The 19,982-nt window shown below is 41.9% G+C and overlaps 3 protein-coding genes across 3 annotated transcripts in view; 1 reads left to right on the top strand and 2 right to left on the bottom strand.

Annotated features, from left to right (window-relative positions):
- ppp2r5a (protein phosphatase 2, regulatory subunit B', alpha isoform) overlaps positions 1–3,459 on the bottom strand; it is a 58,269-nt gene extending 54,810 nt beyond the window's left edge. Inside the window, exon 1 of the mRNA XM_005731085.2 lies at positions 2,415–3,459. Coding sequence (XP_005731142.1) covers positions 2,415–2,562 — 148 coding nt within the window. The 5' untranslated portion in view covers positions 2,563–3,459. The remainder of the gene's footprint in view (positions 1–2,414) is intronic.
- Positions 3,460–5,790: 2,331 nt separating this feature from the next.
- dtl (denticleless E3 ubiquitin protein ligase homolog (Drosophila)) lies at positions 5,791–12,510 on the bottom strand. The gene is made up of 15 exons (XM_005731084.1): positions 12,265–12,510; positions 10,674–10,811; positions 10,480–10,572; positions 10,338–10,399; positions 10,018–10,138; positions 9,852–9,917; positions 9,570–9,685; positions 9,403–9,476; positions 9,197–9,303; positions 9,003–9,107; positions 8,410–8,522; positions 8,197–8,286; positions 7,908–8,031; positions 7,069–7,727; positions 5,791–6,539 (listed from the first exon to the last, which is right to left on the bottom strand). Exons 1-15 carry the CDS (start codon positions 12,314–12,316, stop codon positions 6,474–6,476), a joined length of 1,986 nt encoding a protein of 661 aa, XP_005731141.1. The 5' UTR covers positions 12,317–12,510; the 3' UTR covers positions 5,791–6,473.
- A 601-nt stretch (positions 12,511–13,111) lies between these two features.
- The window catches only part of ints7 (integrator complex subunit 7), a 10,329-nt gene continuing 3,458 nt past the window's right edge, over positions 13,112–19,982 (top strand). Inside the window, exons 1-16 of the mRNA XM_005731079.1 lie at positions 13,112–13,333; positions 13,482–13,611; positions 14,920–15,066; positions 15,478–15,615; positions 15,721–15,767; positions 16,039–16,238; positions 16,328–16,450; positions 16,538–16,655; positions 16,742–16,876; positions 16,972–17,069; positions 17,611–17,850; positions 18,060–18,197; positions 18,290–18,496; positions 18,735–18,929; positions 19,290–19,393; positions 19,511–19,579. Coding sequence (XP_005731136.1) covers positions 13,240–13,333; positions 13,482–13,611; positions 14,920–15,066; positions 15,478–15,615; positions 15,721–15,767; positions 16,039–16,238; positions 16,328–16,450; positions 16,538–16,655; positions 16,742–16,876; positions 16,972–17,069; positions 17,611–17,850; positions 18,060–18,197; positions 18,290–18,496; positions 18,735–18,929; positions 19,290–19,393; positions 19,511–19,579 — 2,183 coding nt within the window. The 5' untranslated portion in view covers positions 13,112–13,239. The remainder of the gene's footprint in view (positions 13,334–13,481; positions 13,612–14,919; positions 15,067–15,477; positions 15,616–15,720; positions 15,768–16,038; positions 16,239–16,327; positions 16,451–16,537; positions 16,656–16,741; positions 16,877–16,971; positions 17,070–17,610; positions 17,851–18,059; positions 18,198–18,289; positions 18,497–18,734; positions 18,930–19,289; positions 19,394–19,510; positions 19,580–19,982) is intronic.

The following is a 19,982-nucleotide window of genomic DNA, read 5'->3' as shown; positions in this document are numbered from 1 at the left end:
CAACTGTTATGGCTCACTAACATTTACCTTTACTTGTTCAGCCAATATCCACCCACTTACGTCCACTCATTAAGCTACGCTAAATCATTCACCCGTCTCCTTGCACTGATAGCTGTGTGTCTGAAGCAGAGCTGCACCTAGCCCTATGCCACATAGCTGGTCTGACTTTGACAACACAATATTGCTCACAGATAAGTTGGGTCTTACAACTTTTCAGGTGGTTATCCAGATTCCCTTTCTGTGTCCTTTGGATGACAGTCACTGGTTGTGGGAGGAAGTTGATTCTTAATTTTCTCAAGTAAATTTTAACTTACTGATTTCATAATCAAAACTAAAATATTTACTGACAACCACACAGTCTGTAGTGCCAAACTGCTGTCACTTTTTTGTTGGGTTGCACAGAGATATCAAGTCAATATCTGTATGGGCCAGGAACATCCTTGCTTACCAATTGGTATATCAAATAAGATGGTATTTACCTTAACAATCCTTGGGAAATATTCATGCTCTCTCTATAAATGGCACAGACAATTCAAAACTTACCACAGCCTACACTTCTCTCCAACCAGATTATTCAAAAGCACTTCACCGCTGTGTGTGAAATGTCCAATTGAGCAATGAAATCCATCTCATCAGTTTCTGCAGTGTAACAGATTACAGATTTTGGGGGGTTCATGTATTTGAGCTACTTATCAAGGCGTTTACCAGGGTGCTTCCTTTTGCCCCTCTTACAGCACTGTTTGGGGTGGTTGATTTGAATAGCGTGAAGTGTCGTTGTGAAGCTCAGGCTTTATAGACAATGTTAGCAAGAAAAATTGTGCTACAATCTTAAAAGTCTGAGACACATTCAACTTACCAGTTTGGTGGCTGAAGGAATTAGAAAATGTGCTACACCCGTGTCAAACAAAGCAGGTCTCCTTCAGAAAAATCTGGCTACCAGTCATCAGCTTGATTGAAAAACTGAATCTTTATTGCTTTTATAAATTACAATATAAAATGTCCTACTGTAATATGAACCCCTGCAACACAAAATAATAAAGTTAATTTAGTCTGTTTGTAAGCTTCTGGTATTATTCTTTTTCATATTTTTAAGAATTTGAAAACTTATAAACAGATATTTTAAATTATTATATTTGTTTATCAAATGGGCAGAGATAACAGGAAAAAACAAACAAACATAAAATTCTGTTAAGTCGGGCAAGACAAACTCTTACCCATCAAAGGCCCATTCTGAGCCACGGGCGACCGTGGCTCAGAATGGGCCAGAATGGGTTGGGAAGCACATCTGTAACCGGAAGGTCGCCAGTTCGATCCCTGGGCTCTCTGTCCTGGTCGTTGTGTCCCTGGGCAAGACACTTTACCCCACCGCCTACTGGTGTTGGCCAGAGCTACGACTGTAGCTTGTCTCCACCAGTGTGTGAATGTGAGAGTGAATGAATAGTGGAATTGCAAAGCGCTATATAAATACAATCAATTATTATTATTATTATTATTATTGTGAACCAGCTGCCTACAAGCTTGAAAATGCAATGCATGAAGGTAACTGGACTTCTTTAGGTTTGTGAGGACAAAAGGGTTATTGACCCACTATTGATCATGTCAGTCAACGTGATGCTCAGAATCAGCTCCAAAGGGGATAGTCCCCACTAGGGTTTAATTACCCAGGACTCGTTGTTTTAGAACTGAAGAAGCCTCTTGGATGGAAGCCGAAACCTCTTCAGAAACCTAAAGAAGTCGAGATGCCTTCTTTTTCAAACCCTCAAGACTACCGTGGCCTGGTTTACTGAGACCCTACACAGACCGTGCTTGCCAAAAACTAAAATAAAACGGTAGAGTGATGAAGAGCTGTACTGGCTGGACTTTAAAAAAAGGAAACTATTTTTTTGTGTGTGTACAAGACAAGGAATAAACACTAAAATCGTGACAAATCAAAAACTTATATCAAAGCCAAATTGAATTTTCCAATCAGTGCATCAGGTGTAGAGACACTGATCCTTCAAAACACCTTGACGCAAATACATAAATCCTTCTTAGCCACTAGAACAACATGGCTCTGGGGATGTGCATTTGTCATTACACAACATCCAGCAAGGACAAAACAAAAAACAAAACAATGGGTCAAGAGATGTTAATACAACTACTGATAGAACTGGCCAAGAATACAAAACCAATGTAACATACTTTGGCACAGAGCCTTTTCAAACACCCTTTGGTCAACTCTTACAAGCTGCTTGAAAGTGTTAATAGGTGTGCATTATTTTTTGGCAGGTTTCTGAATACAGGCCAGCTTTAAAATGTGTAATGCATTTCTGGCTGCATGCACAGTGTACCTGCAGTGGATCCGGCAGTGTACACACACACAGCGGTCATGACAGGCAGACTATTTTAAGCGGCGGACCCCTTCATCCTCTTACCTTTGAGCTGCGGCAGCGGGGAGAGCTCGACCGGAGCGGTGTGAGTGCGATACTGAGAGGAGCCCTGGGATTTTCTCTGCTTCTGTGCCTTCCTCATGGACTTCCTCGTAAACCCATCCACTTTCTCTGATGCGGAGATGGCCGACATTTTGATGCATAAAATAAAAAAAATTAAAAAAAACTACCTTGACACTTTTTGCACTGTATCTCCTAGGTCATACGAAAAGCTTCCTTCCCCTTTTCACATCAGAAGGTTTGTGTTATTTTTGTATGATCCAACATGGTCGGTCGGTACGGAGGTTAAGCTGTGCCCAAAGACTGCATCATTATCGTGCTCTATGAAATACGGAGGAGGGGGATAGTCTTCAAAATACGAAAAAATACGAATTTAGTCACACGACACCGCCCACACTACACAGCACGGAGCGACCAACACGACGAGAATTAGCTCCTAAATTTCTGACATTATTTTTACTGCTGCATTGTGATCGAAAAACGTCTACCTGTTGCAAAACATAAGAGAGGCATTGCCGGATTGAAGCTGTCTACAGTAGACCTAAGCTGACAGTTAGCTAGCCTGCTAAAATTAGCTGACGGTTACAACAATTTGCACTGCTGCTGAGGGGGGGAAAAGTTACCAAAGAAAGTTGCCCCGTTAATTTTTTGCAGCTCTTCGGTAAAACACACAGTCCGCGTCTTCGAGCACTGGTTTAATCCTAGACAGAATTCTGCTGAGTGTGTTTTTGAGAGAAAAAAAATTATCCGCGATCGATGAAGTTAAATTTCGCTCGTCGACTCATTTAGTGCTTGAAAGTTAGCCTCATCCACCTAAGAGAAACTTCACCTTTCGCCACCCTTCCGAATGAATAGTGTGAGACTGTTTCGCTAGCACGACCTCGATAAAGACCGAGTATTGTCAAAAACAGCAAATTACTGGATGTCGAGCTGAGGCAGGCAGCCGTAAACACTCCCAGCGAAGCCGCTCCGTCACTGTGTGTCTGTGAGCTTGACTGCGGAGCGCTGACGGGGGCACGTCACTGATTGACGTTGCTAACAGCCAATCAGAGGCGAAAATTTCAAAAAACTAGAACTTTTTAAACCAATCGAGTAGCGCAGAAAGCGGGACTTGAACATGTGACATGTGAAAACAAATAGGTGATGCGGTACAGGCAGTAGCGTTAAACAAAAAAACCTGACACACGTCTCGTAGCAATACATTTAAAATAATAATAAGAAAATATAAGAGTTCCATTTGTCGCCGTGTGTTTCTTTGCGCTTTTTAAAGAAGTACCCCACTTATACTTTCAGTTTTTAGCCACAGATTGTTTTAGGATTTAAAAAAAGAGATCCTGGGATATTGCATTTGGAAAAACTCCGATAACAAAGAGACTGAAGAAGTCACTTGGATGAGTGACGAAACGTTTCTCCCACCGAAAACTTATTAAAATATTTAAGTGTATATTTGAGCCTGTATGTACGCTCCTGACCCCCGAGAGAAAATCCAAAATAAATTCAACCATGTGCACCCTGGTCATTATAGATGTATGCTGTTCAGTCATTCCACCCTGGAAAACTGATAATAACTGTATGTTATTCAGGAATTCACACACGCTTTGGCCCTGCCTGTATCACTCTCTAACTCAATGCCTTCCGCATTACATGCTGTGTGTGTTTATAAAATACAGGTATAAAGCCTAAAATAAGGGCCTTTCCACAGGAAATTGGGTTTCTATTTTAGTACATTTACTTTGTCTGTAATAGAGACAAGAAGAAAGCTTTCTTTTTATCACTACACTTACATCAAAAGTAACACAAAAGAAATCTAGAATTATGTATTGTAAAATCCTAAATTATGAAAGAGAGTGCCATAGAGCTAAGTCCTGAAACCTTTGGCCTAATTCTAAATATGGATTGTATGTTAATAATTACCATCCTTAATGTTAATTATTGTCATTTATCTTTATCTATTTAGATGAATCTTGTAGTAGATTTTTACCATTTTCTTTCCCTATTAATTATTTGCTATTATAATGGAAACGGAACAGTAAGTGTTAACAAGTTTTTCATTAGACAGGAGTCTATGCAGTCCCTCACTGTTTCCACGGGAATTTAGAGGGTAAGTAGTGCTACCAATCAAATGCACTTCATAAAGCGAAGCATTTAGAATTACCAACATCTTCCCAGGAGTGGACGTCCCAGCAAAGTCACCCCAAGGTCAGACTCTACAATGCTCAAGAAAACTACACATTCACCTAGAGCTACATCTCAGGTCTCAGTCAGCATGCTAAATGTTAAAGTTCATGGCAGTACAATTAGTGCTACCATACCAGGAGAAAACATTGTAGCAGAGCTTAGGGTTGCAAAATTACATCTGAACAAACTTCAAGCCTTTTGGAAAATGTCTTCTGGATGGACAAGACCAAAGTGCAGAGGTTTGTCCATAATGCACAGCATCATATTTTGAGAAAAGCAAACACGCCATATCAGGACAAACATCTCCTACCAACTATCAATGGCCATGGCGGAGTGGGGGGTGATTTGGGCTTGTTTTGCAACCACAGGACCTGGGCACCTTGAAGTCATTGGGTCAACCACAAACTCCTTTGTAAATCAAAGTATTATAGAGTCAAGTGTGAAGCCATCTGTCTCACTGCTAACGTTTTGCCAAAATTGTGATATGTAACAGGAGCACAGCGGCAGTCAAAGTCTAGACCTCAATCCGACTGAAATGCTGTGCATAAACTTTGCCCACAAACCTCAATGAACTGAAGTGACACAGTTAAGAAGAGCGTGCAAAAATTCCTCCACAGTGATCTGAGACTGAAAGTCATACAGAAGTCAAATATTTAAGTAACTACCATCAAATACCAGTATACCATCTTTTTTCTTTAATAACTTACTGTCCATTTTCTCACCTATCATGCTTTTATGTTGGGTTTGTGTGCTCTTCAGTTCAGCTGCATTTATAATCAGAGGAAGTCACTTCATTGAAAGTCTTTACCACAGCTGCTGTAATAAGTTACCATCACACATACATGTTAAAAACAACCCTTCTGCCTCTCTGGGGCAGAGGCAGTGATCGTCAATTTTTCTGGCATTGTCTTCCAACCATTTCTATAGTTGGAATACAAAATGAAAAAAAATAAGTAAAAAAATTAAAACTGTCCAAATGGAACAAAATAGCTGTAAAACACTAATCACACGAATCTGCAGGGAGCTAAAGAAAAGTGTGAGATGATAGAGATTTAATTTTTTAGGTTTGAATGTTTTTCAGTCTTTAGATTTTCTCTTTTAATTACCTCGACTAAAACTCTCACCACTTCCCCATCAGACCCTCTCTGTCCCTCACATACACACAAATACACACACAGGCAGAAAACTGTTTAATAAAATTTGACTACAGCTAGATTTATCAATTAAATACAAATAAATCAAGCATCATTCATTGGTTCTTCTGTACATATAGACAAGTCAAAAATTTGCTCAGTAAGGAAAAAAATCTATTGCAAACCACGTGTGCAACTCCGATATGAAGGAGCAAACTCGTACACGGAAAACACGTGACTTCGATGGCTGGCTTACAAATGTTATAGAGCTGATCTGTGAGCAGCTTACAGTGCGGTTCATAAAAAGGTTTAACAAAATGAACCAAATAACTAGATTTTTTTTAAATTGTTCTGTGAACAAATGCTTTTCTCTGCACTTGAGGATCAACTTTTTAAAATCTAATCAGCCTTTTAAATGTGGAGTCTTCGATTTAATGCTGAAGCATCTTTAGAAGTACTCATGTTCGCAACTTTAGTCGCCAGCCAGAAATTCTGCACAGCACCAGAAATTTCTGTAGGAGGCGTAAAAAAAAAAAAAAAAGAAAGAACATATTTAAATAAAATTGAAAGCAGTCCCTGGATGTCAAATCCAAACCATCAAATGTTCAGTGACTGATCTCTTCTGATCTCAGTAATCAGTGATCTTAAGAGGCTTATAGTTTTTGGGTGCCACTTAAAAACCACCTTGAATAAAACCCTCTTAAAGAAAAGCACCAAGTTTGGTACAACCAGGTCAGTCCAAAGGCCTTTTTGTGAAATACATGGAGATTTTCTTCATGGCTGGAGGGGTGCACACATTCTGGAAAACAGAAATGAAAAAAAAACAAAGGATCATCTTAAAAGCTAAAACAACATGCATGGATGCCACATTTAATAAAAATATAATCACCCAGACATATCAGTGCCAATGCCTACAGTATGTAAGGACTGTCAAACTCATTTTACATCGTGTGCTACATATAGCCCACTTTGATAACTAAATATTTCATCCCTGTCTTTAAGACTAAGAAAAATGACCATTGGGTTGCAGTTTTTCTATGGAATAAACATATATTAAGAAAAAAACAAAAACAAAAAAAAAAAACAGGTGTTCAATTGTTTTTCTATTACTTAACTACTTTTAGGTTGAGTAATAGTAATAGTTGATTTAGTATGAATTGCTACGGGGGAGCTCTTTCGGTTTAAAATCTCCACCTCATCGGCTGCCAATTGTGTTTCAGTATAACTGAACTACATATAACACCACCCTTGCATCACAGCACCAAACTTGAGGATAATTTCAGATGAGAATGTTAATCCACTCCCAAACCTGTGAGTTTTATACTTACTGGTGATGCTGGTGTCTTGCTTTCTTGTTTCTTAGCAGCACTGGGACTTCTGGGGTCTTTGGGACTTCTAGGGCTTCTTTGACCTTTCCTCAGCTTCTGGCTCATCACTGACAGCCAGTTCACTCCTCTGGGAGAGCAGTTCTCCTTGTCGGTCTGTCTGGATGAAGCCGCATTGTTGTCCTCTGATTGGCAGTCTGTTTGTGCTGGGCTCTCCTGAGCTGGGCAGCAAACACCAGAGAGGGTCTGGCTCCTCTTGGCTGCAGGAGAGAGTTCAGTAACGCAGTCGCACTGCTCAGTGCCCTCACAGTTCGAAGACGAGCAGTCACCGGTTTCCAGCCTGCGTTTGGCCCGTCGTTCTGTGGGGGGCGTGCTGCTTGCAGAGGTCTGGGGAGACTGGCTCAGCACCCAATGGGCCGGAGAGCCAGCCTGTTCGGAAGTTCTGCTGCTTGGGGACAACCACTGTTTGATAGTGGGCGGAGTTCTGTGGCGAACAGCTGCAGTTTTAGAGTCCTGTGAGCGGTTGGGTGTAGTGGTGCTGGAAGAAAGGGGCAGGGCGGCTCCACTGGGAGCACAGGCTGCAGGCTGAGGTGAGGCTATGCCACCAAGGCTCACTCTCCTCTGGGGCTTGGCAGGGGTTGTCTCAGCTGGAATGGAAGGCCCTTAACAGCAGAATAAAGTAGTGTGAGTCCAGATGTGATCATGTTTTGTATTTAACTGCAGGACAGCAGTGATTTATGATGAAGCACAAATTCACATGCACATACTGTAAGTGAAACCTCTACGCTTTTATGACTATATGGTAGTTCTTCACAAGAATACATTGTAGGTGAAGCACTTACTTGGGAGAATCTTAGGACGTGCATGGCCTACTAGGTTAGCCTCTCCTAATGAGGACTGCACTTCATCATTTTCTCGGTGAAGTCGCCAGATGCGCACGGTGTGGTCATCGGAACAGGAAGCAATCTGCCAACAGAGCAGAGGGCTTTATACAGAAGCTCATTAAATCGAATAAAGTCAGAGCGCCCCGCATCTTCCAGCAAAGTGCAGCTGGTTCAGGTGCTTCTCGGCTCATTAAAACTCCTCCAATTCACAGCAGTGTTCATACTTGTATAACCACTCAAGTCTTACCTTAGTGAAATCTGTCGGACACCATGCAACAGACGTCACTTCCTCACTATGACCTTGAAGCGTCATGGGAGGAAGTTCAGGATTGGAGATCTGAAATGTAACAAAAAAAATGTTCAAAAACCTTAAATTCGCAGTTCCTCAACACCAGAAAACCCCCAGAGTGAAAATAAAGCAATTTTTATTACGTCAGGTAAAATATAACCGAGAACGCACCTTCCAAATGTACGTGTGGTTATCACTCGAGCCGCTGGCCAAGAACTGGTCATCTGGGCTAACGCTGGACTTTACATAAAACGAGGAGTTCTGGTGACCGCTGAAAACTGCCACTGTGGATGAAACATAATTCTTAAAAATGACAAAATATTCACAAAGATCAGAGAACAAACAAGTCTAAGGACAATCAAATAAAAGGATAAAATGTACAGTACTGTGTATATAACAATAAAAAGAGAAATGCTGAACTTTCCTCTAGTTTCTGTACATTTAGTAACACTTTCCTCTTTCGTTTTCATTAAAAAACTGTCATGATGCATTTTGAAATGGTTTCCTGTATTGCAACCTGTCAAACAGCACCTAACCCACTGCTATTCAGAACTTCAGATCAGACTTTAACACGTAACAGTAGAAAACAAAGCATCTATGGCTTTTATTTGCATCAAGAGGCTTCTGCTGCTGGATGCTTTGCTCCCATAACAAAGCGCATTAGCGCCATCTAGTGATGAATGGGTGACTGGAAAAAAAGACCTATTCTACTCTAGTGCACATACACGCACGCACTGTTGAGCCAGAGCGAGGAGCTTCTTTACCTGGTGTCGTTTTTATTCCGCAGACACTGAACATATAGATGCTGTCGTCTGTGCAGTTACACATCACGTTGGCTCTCGCGGAGTCCAGAGCGAGTCCGGAATATCCTGCAGCACGTCAAAAAGACAGCTGGGTTATTTGTGTGTTATTTGCACATTTCAGGTAAAGGTGATGCTTGGCATGTTAGGGAACTAACCCAGCCGCGTCCGCGTGCAAGAACCTGGATACGGAAATGTCTGCAGGGGTACAGGATCATGACGGTGTGCAGTGTAGTTCTTCCTCAAATCCCACATCTTGATTACTCTGATAAAGGGAATTGAAGGAGACAGAAAATGATCGAGAATTTCTGGTAACGGCTCTTATAAATGTGAAAAAGGTGACAAGAAGCCTTTCTTTTCTTACCCGTCAACAGCTCCCGAAGAGATGAGGGTGTGCTGATCCCTGAACAAAACCACTGTAACGCTCTGCTGGGAGTCCTGCAAATAAGATGGAGTAGCTAAAGATTAGATTTCCATTTGCAGCATCGCTCTTTTCATTCCATTAAACGGCTGATTGTCGAGAAAACTCACCACGCTCGGAGCCATGCCGCGCATGCCGCCCCGTCTCTTCTTCGTTTTAGAGGGAGGGTTGGTCTCTGCTTTGTTGTGAGCTCCGCTGATCTGGTTCACCTGTCTGTAGAAACCATCTGAGGGAAAGACATAAGTTTGATTATTGTCGTGGCATTTTTCATAAATTCAACTAAAGAAACAGGAAAAAATAAGTGTTTTTGCAACAGGCTGCTAGTAACAAAGTGGCTAAAGATATGATTTAAAATTTATTGCTAAATTGTCTATTACTGTTCCGATCAATACCTTTTTTGCTGCACCTCATGTCCCAGATCATAATATTTCCATCTCTGGCTCCAGTAGAAAACACAGCTGCGTGACAAAAGATGTATTAAAAATGTATTAATCACATGATACAACAATATATCATCAATGCACAGCCAACACAGTGTTAGCTCAGTAAAAGGTATACCTTTCTCCTCTGGTGCGAATGCAACAGACTTAAGACTGCAGAGGTGGCCCTTGAAGCTGCCTAACAACTCTCCAGACTTCACATCCCAGAGCCTGGCCATCTGGTCACCCGCAGCAGTTACCTGAAGAGATCACAGATGACCAAAGAATAATATGAAAAGGCTTCAGAGTTTTTAATGGGTTCCAACAAAATAAAGAACAACAAAAATTAGTAATCCCAGGTAAGGCAGATGCAATTACATGAGTCATGCATTTGAGGGTGACGCAAAAACATCTGACTTTCTGCAATTCTCTGACTAAACAGAATGAATTTGCACTTACTAACTGAGGCTCCCCTGGCATCCAGGCGATATCAAAGACAGCATTCTCATGAGCCAGCCATGCTGCAAGGTTAACACACTTTTAGCCACCAACATTTCAAAATACGTGGCATGACAATTATGAACACAAGTCACAAGAATACCTTTAAGAAGTGGATATCCACGGCTCTCTGTGTTGTAGAGCCTAACAATGCCTTCTTCATTAGCTGCTGCGAGGATGTTCTGCAGGTCCCTGGCTGAAAACAAACAGGAGAAAAGAGACACTGCAGTTAGACAGATTAATGACAACAGGGCCTTGCTCTCTCTGCACTTACAACGATAAGCACAAATGAATTACCAGAGGAGAAAGCTAATCCAAACGGTGGCACAGAGTCGCCAAGGTTCCCATAGGAGATATGTTCATCATGTCGGACGCATCGGTAGCTTTCAAGCAGGGAACTCAGAGGGTACCTGGACCGGGGATCTGCAGGGAGAGCTGAAGAGAATGATGCATGGTCAGAGGAAGGACATCAATGAGACACGGCAGTAAAACTAACTAAAAAGCATTGCAGATTTAAGAGGACAATCATCAGATCACTTTGAGCTGATATGAAGGCAACTGTAACTCAAATAATCACTTGTTACAATTATGATATGCAGAAGAGCATCTCTGAGATGCAACACATTGAACCTTGGAGTCATTGCAGCAGAAGACCACACCAGCTGCTGCTCTTGTAGGCCAAGAACAGGATCCTAGGGCTGCTATTCACACGGGATCATTTGTACTTGTGAACCGATCACGTCACGAAAGTCCAAACTAACGGTACAGAGATTTGACTCATTGTCATTTTTAAAGCCTTCTTAGTAACAAACAAATCACCCCTGGCCTGCTATACTATACCAAAATAAGTAATAGACACCATTAAAAATAAAATAAATGAATAAACAAATAGAAGATTTGCTGGGTTTCATTATAAATGAATCAACGGGCAAATTCCTATTTTATTTAACAGGAAAAAAAATAGTATGTATTCTTTGAATTACCAGAAGATTTTGAGGTTTTTTTTCTTTTGGGACCATTTACTATAATAACCTGTATGGGTAATGAATTTAGACTGGTAACAGTGAGGCTCTTATTTTATAAATAACTCTTTAATATTTTCACAATATACTCAAACATCTTCCCACTTTCCATTAGTCTGGTAGTCTGTAGTAGCCTGGCCTACTTCAGATTGTTCTATACCTTACCCTTTACTACGTGACACCCTTCTCTAATGGCTGTAATGGCTGCTTTCAGCAGGATAACACCGTGTCACAGAGCTCACTTCCTCTCAGATTGGTTTCTTTAACATGACGATGAGCACACTTTACTCAAATGGCCTCCACAGACGCCAGATCTCAAGCCATTGGGATGTGGTAAAACAGGACATTGCATCGTTGATGTACAGTCGACAAATATGCAGAAACTGTGTGATGCCATCGCGTCAATATGAATCAAAATATCTGAGGGACGCTTTAACCAACTTGTTGAATCTACGCCTGGAAGACAAATGAGGGTCCAACTCGCCAGGTGTACCTATTAAAGTGACCTACGAGCATAGATCGGCACGCTTGTCTTCTCACTTGCTCTTGAGTTGTATAAACCAAAGCCAATCCAAATATGAGAAACTGTCCTAATATGTACTACGGTTATAAGGCATGACATATTGTTGGTGTGCCACCAGTTGGAGTCTGAACAGCCCGACAAAGACATTCACGAAGAAAGTAGAATTAAACGTTAAAGTCCACACTGAAGGCAAAAGAAAAGCAAGTGCAAATGATACTCTAGGAGCCCTCTTGGCAGCATGACTCCTCGAAACATAAAGCAGAGATGTTAGACTGCATTATCTTCCATGTTAGACTAGCTAAACCCCAGCCATGGCCGTGCAAATAACCCATCCCTGTCTCACCATTCTGCCTCCGTCTGCCCACTCCTCTGTCCACCACTGAGCGGAAAAGCATCCCTGCACTGCAGCACAACTCGATCCAAAGGCTTTTGTATAAAAACGTAACGTTTTCCTCGATGTCAAGCTTCTGCCGGTCCGCTTTCTGTGCAGAAGCTGTGGTACTATTTCCCGCGAAGAGATGGTCCGAGCAGAAGGACTGAATTCCCCGCTAAACTTGCGTTACGCGCAACCATTGGTGGAAACGGCGACTTCCTGGGCAGGAGCGCTTCTGCTTCCGCTTTCTTTGTAAACTTTCCCACCATAACTGGAGAAGGAGACGCCCCTTCAGCATAAATAAATATTTTTAAAACGATTAAACTAATAACTAGTCCCTCTTTGCATAGCATGTTTATCCTGTTAGACAGTTGTTAGTTTAGTAAATACACTTTGGTGTATACAACCACTGGCAAACTGCATGTAGATGGTTCATTTAGTGGTGCAAGTATAATTGGAAGTTGTGTGACAACACACAATTTCAGGTTGTGCGCAGTGTTGAACTAGAAATTGAATATCTGTGACTGCAACAAAAGTTATGAAAATCACACGTAAAATGTTTTTTTCAACAGAAGCACTAAAGTAACAAAGGTTTAAAAGTCACCATGACTTTGATGTCTCCAATGTAATTGTTGTTTTTTAGCGTATTATGGTGTTACCGATTCATCCATAATCTATCATTTGACGCTAAGGAGATACTAGAATAATATACTAATACATATTTCACTTAGATATTTAACTTAAATATATATTTTTAAATACAACAGTCCCTAAAACAGCTTGTTAGCTTGCGACCATGACAACTGGCGTTTTATTATGAAAGTCAATCTCCAGACCGGATGTTCTGTCTCTGTATCCTCAGTGTTTTCCTGAATGCCGCCTGAACAGTGAAATGCTAACATCTCATGAGTGTATCTTCTTTTAAGGAGTAAAAACTGCACAGTAATGTCGCTCTCCACCGCACGCTCATTCCTGTCAGAGGCTTGTTATGGCGAACAGGAGCTCGACGCTAACTCCGCTCTCATGGAGCTGGACAAAGGTGTGTTAGCTCGCTGGCTAAAGACTTAGCAAATGGTTCATTGATTGTGTTCTGATCCGGTGTGTCGTTTTTCGTCATGTGTTAAGTGTTAGGGACTATATGGAAACTTCCTGCTTTGTTGTGACTGGAGAAATTCCTTTATTTTCAGGGTTGCGGTCGGGGAAGCTCGGTGAGCAGTGTGAGGCTGTGGTTTTGTTCCCCAAACTCTTCCAGAAGTACCCCTTTCCCATCCTCATCAACTCTGCATTTTTAAAACTAGCAGACATCTTCAGGCTCGGGTATGATTGCTTTATAGTGGTGTGCGGATCGATACTGAAATATCGATTCTTCCGATACCAGCAATTTATGTTCTAGAATCGATTCTCATATTATAATATCGATATTTTAGTACTCTGGGGTAAATTTGTAGATTTCCATTAAAATGAACGCAATGGAAAGAAACTATACAATTCGGATCGTCTAATTTGGAAGGAACTACTTCCTCTTACGCCTTTCATAGTCATATGCGGAATACGGCTGTATAAATGTGTGGCAGCCCCTGGCGTGCACACTCACAACAATGGCTGCGCGCAAACAGAGTCCTGTGTGGACACGTTGTTGTGGCAACACCACTGACCTCGTCAAACACCTCTGAGTAAATCACATCACAGAATATGATAAGCTTATGTTGAGGCGAACTGAAGAGGAGGACAGGGACAGGTGCTGCTAGGGCGAGACAGACGTCTCTCTTGGTATCGGATCGGAAAGGAAATCAGTGGTATCGCACATCACTATTGCGTTAGATGATCATTTATTTATGTATTTATTTGTTAAAGGCTACTTTACTGACAGTTGTTTCCCACTTTCTTTATAGCTGGATCTAATATAGGCATCCGAATGCATTTCAGAGTGTAGAGAAAATTTTAATAACATCTCCTAGTAATTCAGCGTACAATTTAACCACAAGCCTAAGCCGTCATGCAGTTCACATAATCACTCTCAAGCTAATGCAAAAATAAAATAAACTCTGAAACACCAAAAAATAACAGATAATAGATTTTATTCTAATATTTAATGTCTAATTGCGTGTCTTTGATGTCTCTAATGAACTTGATCTTTATCAATCTTTAAAAGTACAAGATACTTTAAACTAAGCATACCCAGTAAACTGATCATTGAGGGCAGGTGTGTTAATGTGTAATTGTGTTGTATGAAAAGTATGAATAGATGTAAGTACAGAGGAAAAATGTTGGTGTGAGGAAGGTTTTAAAAATAAACTATAATTATTCTTCATGAAAAAAATGAAATAAAAAAAGTTGTATGAAAAGAGAGAGAGAAGGTTCCAAATAAGAGGATTTGGGGGGGGGGAGTGAATTTATTTCACTTTAAGAAAGAATAAGAAACAAACTATTCTTACTTAAGTGGATTTTTCAAACTTTAATTTTTATTCAAAAGTGCCTAAATAAATAAAGGTGTGCATCTTAGGCACTTTTTAATAGAATGTTGTTGAAGTTGGTGAGATCTATTTAGAAGATGCGAGTAGTTAAAGATGAGCTTTACTGTGCTACAAACATCTTTATTAATAGAAGCTTATTTCTCTTTTCCAGTAACAACTTTCTACGTCTCTGTGTACTCAAAGTGACTCAACAGAGTGAGAAACATTTGGAGAAGATTCTCAATGTGGATGAGTTTGTGAAACGGGTGTTTTCAGTCATCCACAGTAATGACCCTGTGGCCAGAGCCATCACTCTGAGGTAATAATGTGAAATCATGAATAGACCCGAGTGGCGCATCTGACCCTAGCACACTCTTCTGTCAACCCTCTGCATGTCCTCCTTCACTAAATCTACAAACCTCCTTTGTGGCCTTCTTGCCTGGCTTTGGCATCCTTTGCAGTGTATCCAGTGTCCTTCTTCTGCACATGTCCAAAACATCTCAGCCTTGCCTCTCTAACTTTTACTCCAGTATGCTCAACCTGAGGTGTCCCTCCTTTCTTATCCTGTGCATTCTCTGTGAGAATTGTAACATCTTCATCAAATTACCCCAATACTAGTCTCCATCCACTCCACCCTGCCTGCACTTTCTTCTTCACCTTTGTTGTGCACAGTCTTTTTCAATCATCTCAGATTTTTCAAAAGAAAATTCCTGCTGTCTTATGTGTTCAGGATGCTTGGTAGTTTGGCCTCCATCATCCCAGAGAGGAAGAATGCCCACCACAGTATTCGCCAAAGCCTGGACTCTCACGACAATGTGGAAGTCGAGGCAGCCATCTTTGCTGCCGCAAGCTTCTCTGCACAGTCAAAGTAAGGAAACGATGACTAAAAGTGAGCTCTGATGTATGGGATGATGTTTTAGATGATCTAATTGTGGTGTGGCTTTTTAATTAATTAATTCTTTTTCATTTTCAGAGACTTTGCAGCTGGTATTTGCAACAAAGTTAGTGAGATGATTCAAGGTAAGATGTTTATTCTGTATTTAAAATGTCTCAGATCACGTGAAGATAAACGAGAGCTGTCGTGGTTCAAAGCTTCATTATTACTGATGTCTTTTGTTTTTAGTTTTCTCACTAAACTGAGTGCAGCTATTTTTTTTTTCATGCTGAAATCACAGAGAAAAAGAAACACAAAAGACTGCAAATACACATTTTGCTGAACCCAAATATAACCCAGCAGATAACATCTGCATCTTTTACATAACATTTGCATTGATCTTTTCTTCCACCTCAGGTTTAGACACTCCTGTGGAACTGAAACTGAAGTTGATCCCCATGCTGCAGCACATGCATCATGACGCCAGCCTGGCATCCAGCAGCAGAGAGCTTTTACAGCATCTGGTGAACTCTTATCCTTCCACCCCCATGGTCATCGTCTCCCTGCATACTTTCACCCAGCTGGCCGCCTCTTCCCTCATAGATATCCCCAAGCAGGTAGACCCAACTTGCTCGCACACAGCAATGCCTCCTTTCTTTCGGTTTGTTGTTGTGAACCTCTGATTTGGTTCCTAATCTGTTTGCAGCTGCAGCTCCTCCTTCAGTACCTAAAAGATGATCCGAGAAAAGCTGTGAAGAGACTTGCAGTTAACGATTTAAAGCTCCTGGCTAAAAAGGCTCCTCACCTGTGGATAAGAGAAAACACTCAGGTAGAGCCCCAGATGGCAACAGTTGCACTGTAGGGTTGTTGTGATGTTTAAAATCTGTCTGCAATCTAACAGCTTTTACCTTTGCAGGTGCTGTGCGAGTGTGCTTTGACTATCCCCTACAACAGTTTGAAGCTGGGGATGTTGGCCGTTCTCTCCACCCTCTCTGGAACTATTGCGATCAAACAGTATTTTAGTAATGTGGGAGGTAATGTTTACGCTTAAATCGCTGCATTTAGGAAACAAAGAATGCCACTCTGAACTGATCTGCATTCTCTAAAACTTTCTTCTCAGGTGGCTCTTTGGTTCCACCCCGGCTCACTGACCTGGTTAAGTTGGCACAGGAATGCTGTTACCACAGCAACCTGGCAGTAGCAGCTCACGGGGTCATAGTGCTCACCAACATTGCCATTTCCTGTCCAGAGAAAGGTTAGTTAGACTGGGCAATAACCTATTTGGGGGATGCTTTTAATTCTTAATCAGTGTGGTAATATTTGTTGTTGTGTGCATCTCCCCCTCCTCAGATATAGTACAGCTGGAGCAGGACACAGTTTTGGGAGTGGAGTCCCTTCTGATGCTGTGCAGTCAGGACAACAGCCCCAGTGCACAAGCCACACTGAAAGTAAGACATTAGACCCCTGAGGAGGCAGAGTTTACATTATAAAACATCTGAAAAAGTACCACAATGTATTTTAATTTAAATTTGGAAAACTGGTTTGGTTTGGCTGGACTTTTAAGAGTTACAGGTTCATTGTTACTCCTGCCCTGCTCACTGGACCAATTGAAGTTTCTCATGCGTACATGGTTCAGGGATTTGTCTGACAGAAATGTGTAACGGCAGCTGGTTGACGGTGGTTCCTGGAGGTTTCTGGTTCTCACTGGATGAAATTAGTTGCGAAGGATCTGCCACAACAAAAATCTCCCAGTGATTGCCTGGGTTGAGCGCACGTTGCCTGTAGTTCTTCATGTTTGCCTGAAAAATACTCGTTAACTATTAGAACTATTTTTCTTTAATACCAGCTGCACAAACTTTGCAAATGAGGTGAGAATTATTTTGGGAGCGTTTCTCCATGCCTCTCCTTACATTCAACTCATCAGCCAACCCTTACCTACATTTTGCTGTAGTAACACCCATCTCTGCATTTTCTTGTTTTCAACTGTAGACAGCTCTCACCTCATTGGTTAAGCTGCTGAAAAGTCGACCCCATCTCAGCCAGTCTGCAGTGGAATTCCTGCTCGGCCAGCTCCACTTGTCCTGCGACTCCTCTCGTGTTCTCATGTGTCACGCTCTGGCGGCCATCGCCACCCACCTGCCTGTGCTGGGGGACGGTATGCTGGGGGATCTGGTTGATCTCTACCGGGTGGCCAGTCACTCGTCCACCGATAAGCAGCAGGAGCTTCTGGTGAGAGATGTGCAAGGATTCACGCATCAGCTGATGTATAGAGACTAAATGATACATGATGCAGTTTTATTTAGCCTTCATGTTTTAATAGAAGGTAGAGGAAGCTCACAGGAGCATCCTGTTAATATTTACCTCCTTGTTTTACTGCCTTTACATATCGCCGATTTCTAGAGTTTCACACTCATCGCCCCCTACTGTCACTGCTGCAGGTTTCCTTGGCAACAGTGATTTTTGTTGCAAGCCAGTCGTCTCTGTCAGCCGAAGTGAAGACTGTCATCAAACAGCAGCTGGAGAACGTTGCTAACGGCTGGACGGTGTATCGCATTGCACGGCAAGCCTCGCGCATGGTGAGATCTTTGGATCAAAACGGTGTTGCAAACAGCCACGAAGTGCCTCGGATCTCCGGCAAGATGATTATTTTCTTATCGTTCACCTGCAGGGATGCCACGAGTTCTCCAGCGAGCTGTACCAGTGTGTGCGGACTCGTGTGGCCTCGGAGCACTTCTACTTCTGGCTGAGCAGCCTGAAGGAGTTCTCCCAGGCTGAGCAGTGCCTGAGTCACGTGGAAGACGGGGACTACAGCGGAGCCATGAGCGCCATCGCAGAGGCCTTGCGCTCCTACCAAAAGGGCATCGCCTCCCTCACAGTCAGTTAACTGCCAGGCATCTGCTTGTCAAAAAGCATTAATACTGTTTATCTATCACCAGTGACAGGATGCTGAGAGCTGCTGATAGCCAGTGTGGAGAGGGGTGCCATTAGAGCTGATTTCAAAGCAACTCTAACTGCTAATGACGTGACTCACCTAGAATCTCGTTAGATCAACTCAAGCCGCGCCACTATTTAACTGCTGTGTCCTTATTTATCTGATTAATCCCTCCCTGCAGGCTGCCAGCACTCCTCTGAGCCCGCTCACATTCCAGTGCGAGTTCATTAAGCTCCGGATCGACACCCTGCAAGCTTTGTCGCAGCTCATTTGTACCTGCAACAGTCTGAAAACCAGCCCTCCTCCCGCCATCGCAACCACCATCGCCCTCACTTCAGGAAATGAGCTGCAACGCTGTGGCCGCATCTCAATGCAGGTGACATGCTGAACTTTGGCCTGAGAGGAGTGGACTCCCTTTTATTTATTTACTTATTTTGAATTTGTGGTTACAGCATGTCAAAGGTCACTATTTAGGCTTTCTGTTAATGCACCAGCAAACTGGAGCAGATTGTTCATCATGCTGAAGAGGTATTTGCTTTTAATTAGGAGGTAAATTTGATTTAAGGTCAGTGTTCAATATAGTTTTCCCTTTTGGGCCTCCGCGTCAGTAGCTCAGTTTTACTTGGATCTTTTCACTGGACGACAAAAAGCCAGTATAATTATTGTATTTGCCTAGCTTTATCTAGAGGAATAAAAGCATAGTTGTGAAGCTGCGATGCGTTTCTCTTCTCTCCAGATGAAGGTGTGCATGGATGAGTTCAGAAGTCTTGCTGCTCGCTATGCTGACTTACACCAGTCGTCGTTTGATGCAGATTATGCGACCCTTCGCAATGTGGAGTTGTATCCTTAAACACACATCATCATACTTTTATACTTCTTCCTTCTCTCTTTTTTTTTTCTTTTTAAAATATCATCTCATAACTCATGTCCTTAAGTTTTCTTTAACTGTTTGCCCAGACAACAGCAGAGCTGCTTGCTCGTCTCCCATGTGATTGAAGCTTTGATACTGGACCCACAGGCTGCCAGGTGAGGGCTGCTCTGAGTGTCAACAAATAATTTGATTTGAATGGATCTAGTTTAGATTGTGTTGAGTTTTTCTGTACCGGAGTTACTATAGTTTTGTGTTTTCTTTACTTTTAGTTTCCAGATTTCTTGTTTCAGTTTAGTTTTGTTTCAGCCGTAAAAGGCATTATTGTCACCCTGCTGGCCAGCCGGGCAATGTGGATATCCAAGTTTGTGAATGCGATAACTCCAGAACAAGGCAACATAGGAGTCTCAAATTGATACCATAGGCATATCTAGAAAAATCTCGGACAAGTTTGAATCTCAGTGATCAGGTTTTCTGAAAATCTTGTAAATACAGTCATTCGAGAAGGAAGTTGCCTCAGATTTTCAAAACGATACCACAGGTGTATCTTCTAGAATAGTC

This window comes from Pundamilia nyererei, unplaced genomic scaffold (genome assembly GCF_000239375.1).
Source record: "Pundamilia nyererei isolate P.nyererei 1_Seehausen unplaced genomic scaffold, PunNye1.0 scaffold00041, whole genome shotgun sequence".
In the NCBI taxonomy this organism is placed as follows: Eukaryota; Metazoa; Chordata; class Actinopteri; order Cichliformes; family Cichlidae; genus Pundamilia; species Pundamilia nyererei.
The sequence above is the reverse complement of the archived record's forward strand: the minus strand, read 5'-3'. Positions and strand labels throughout refer to the sequence as shown.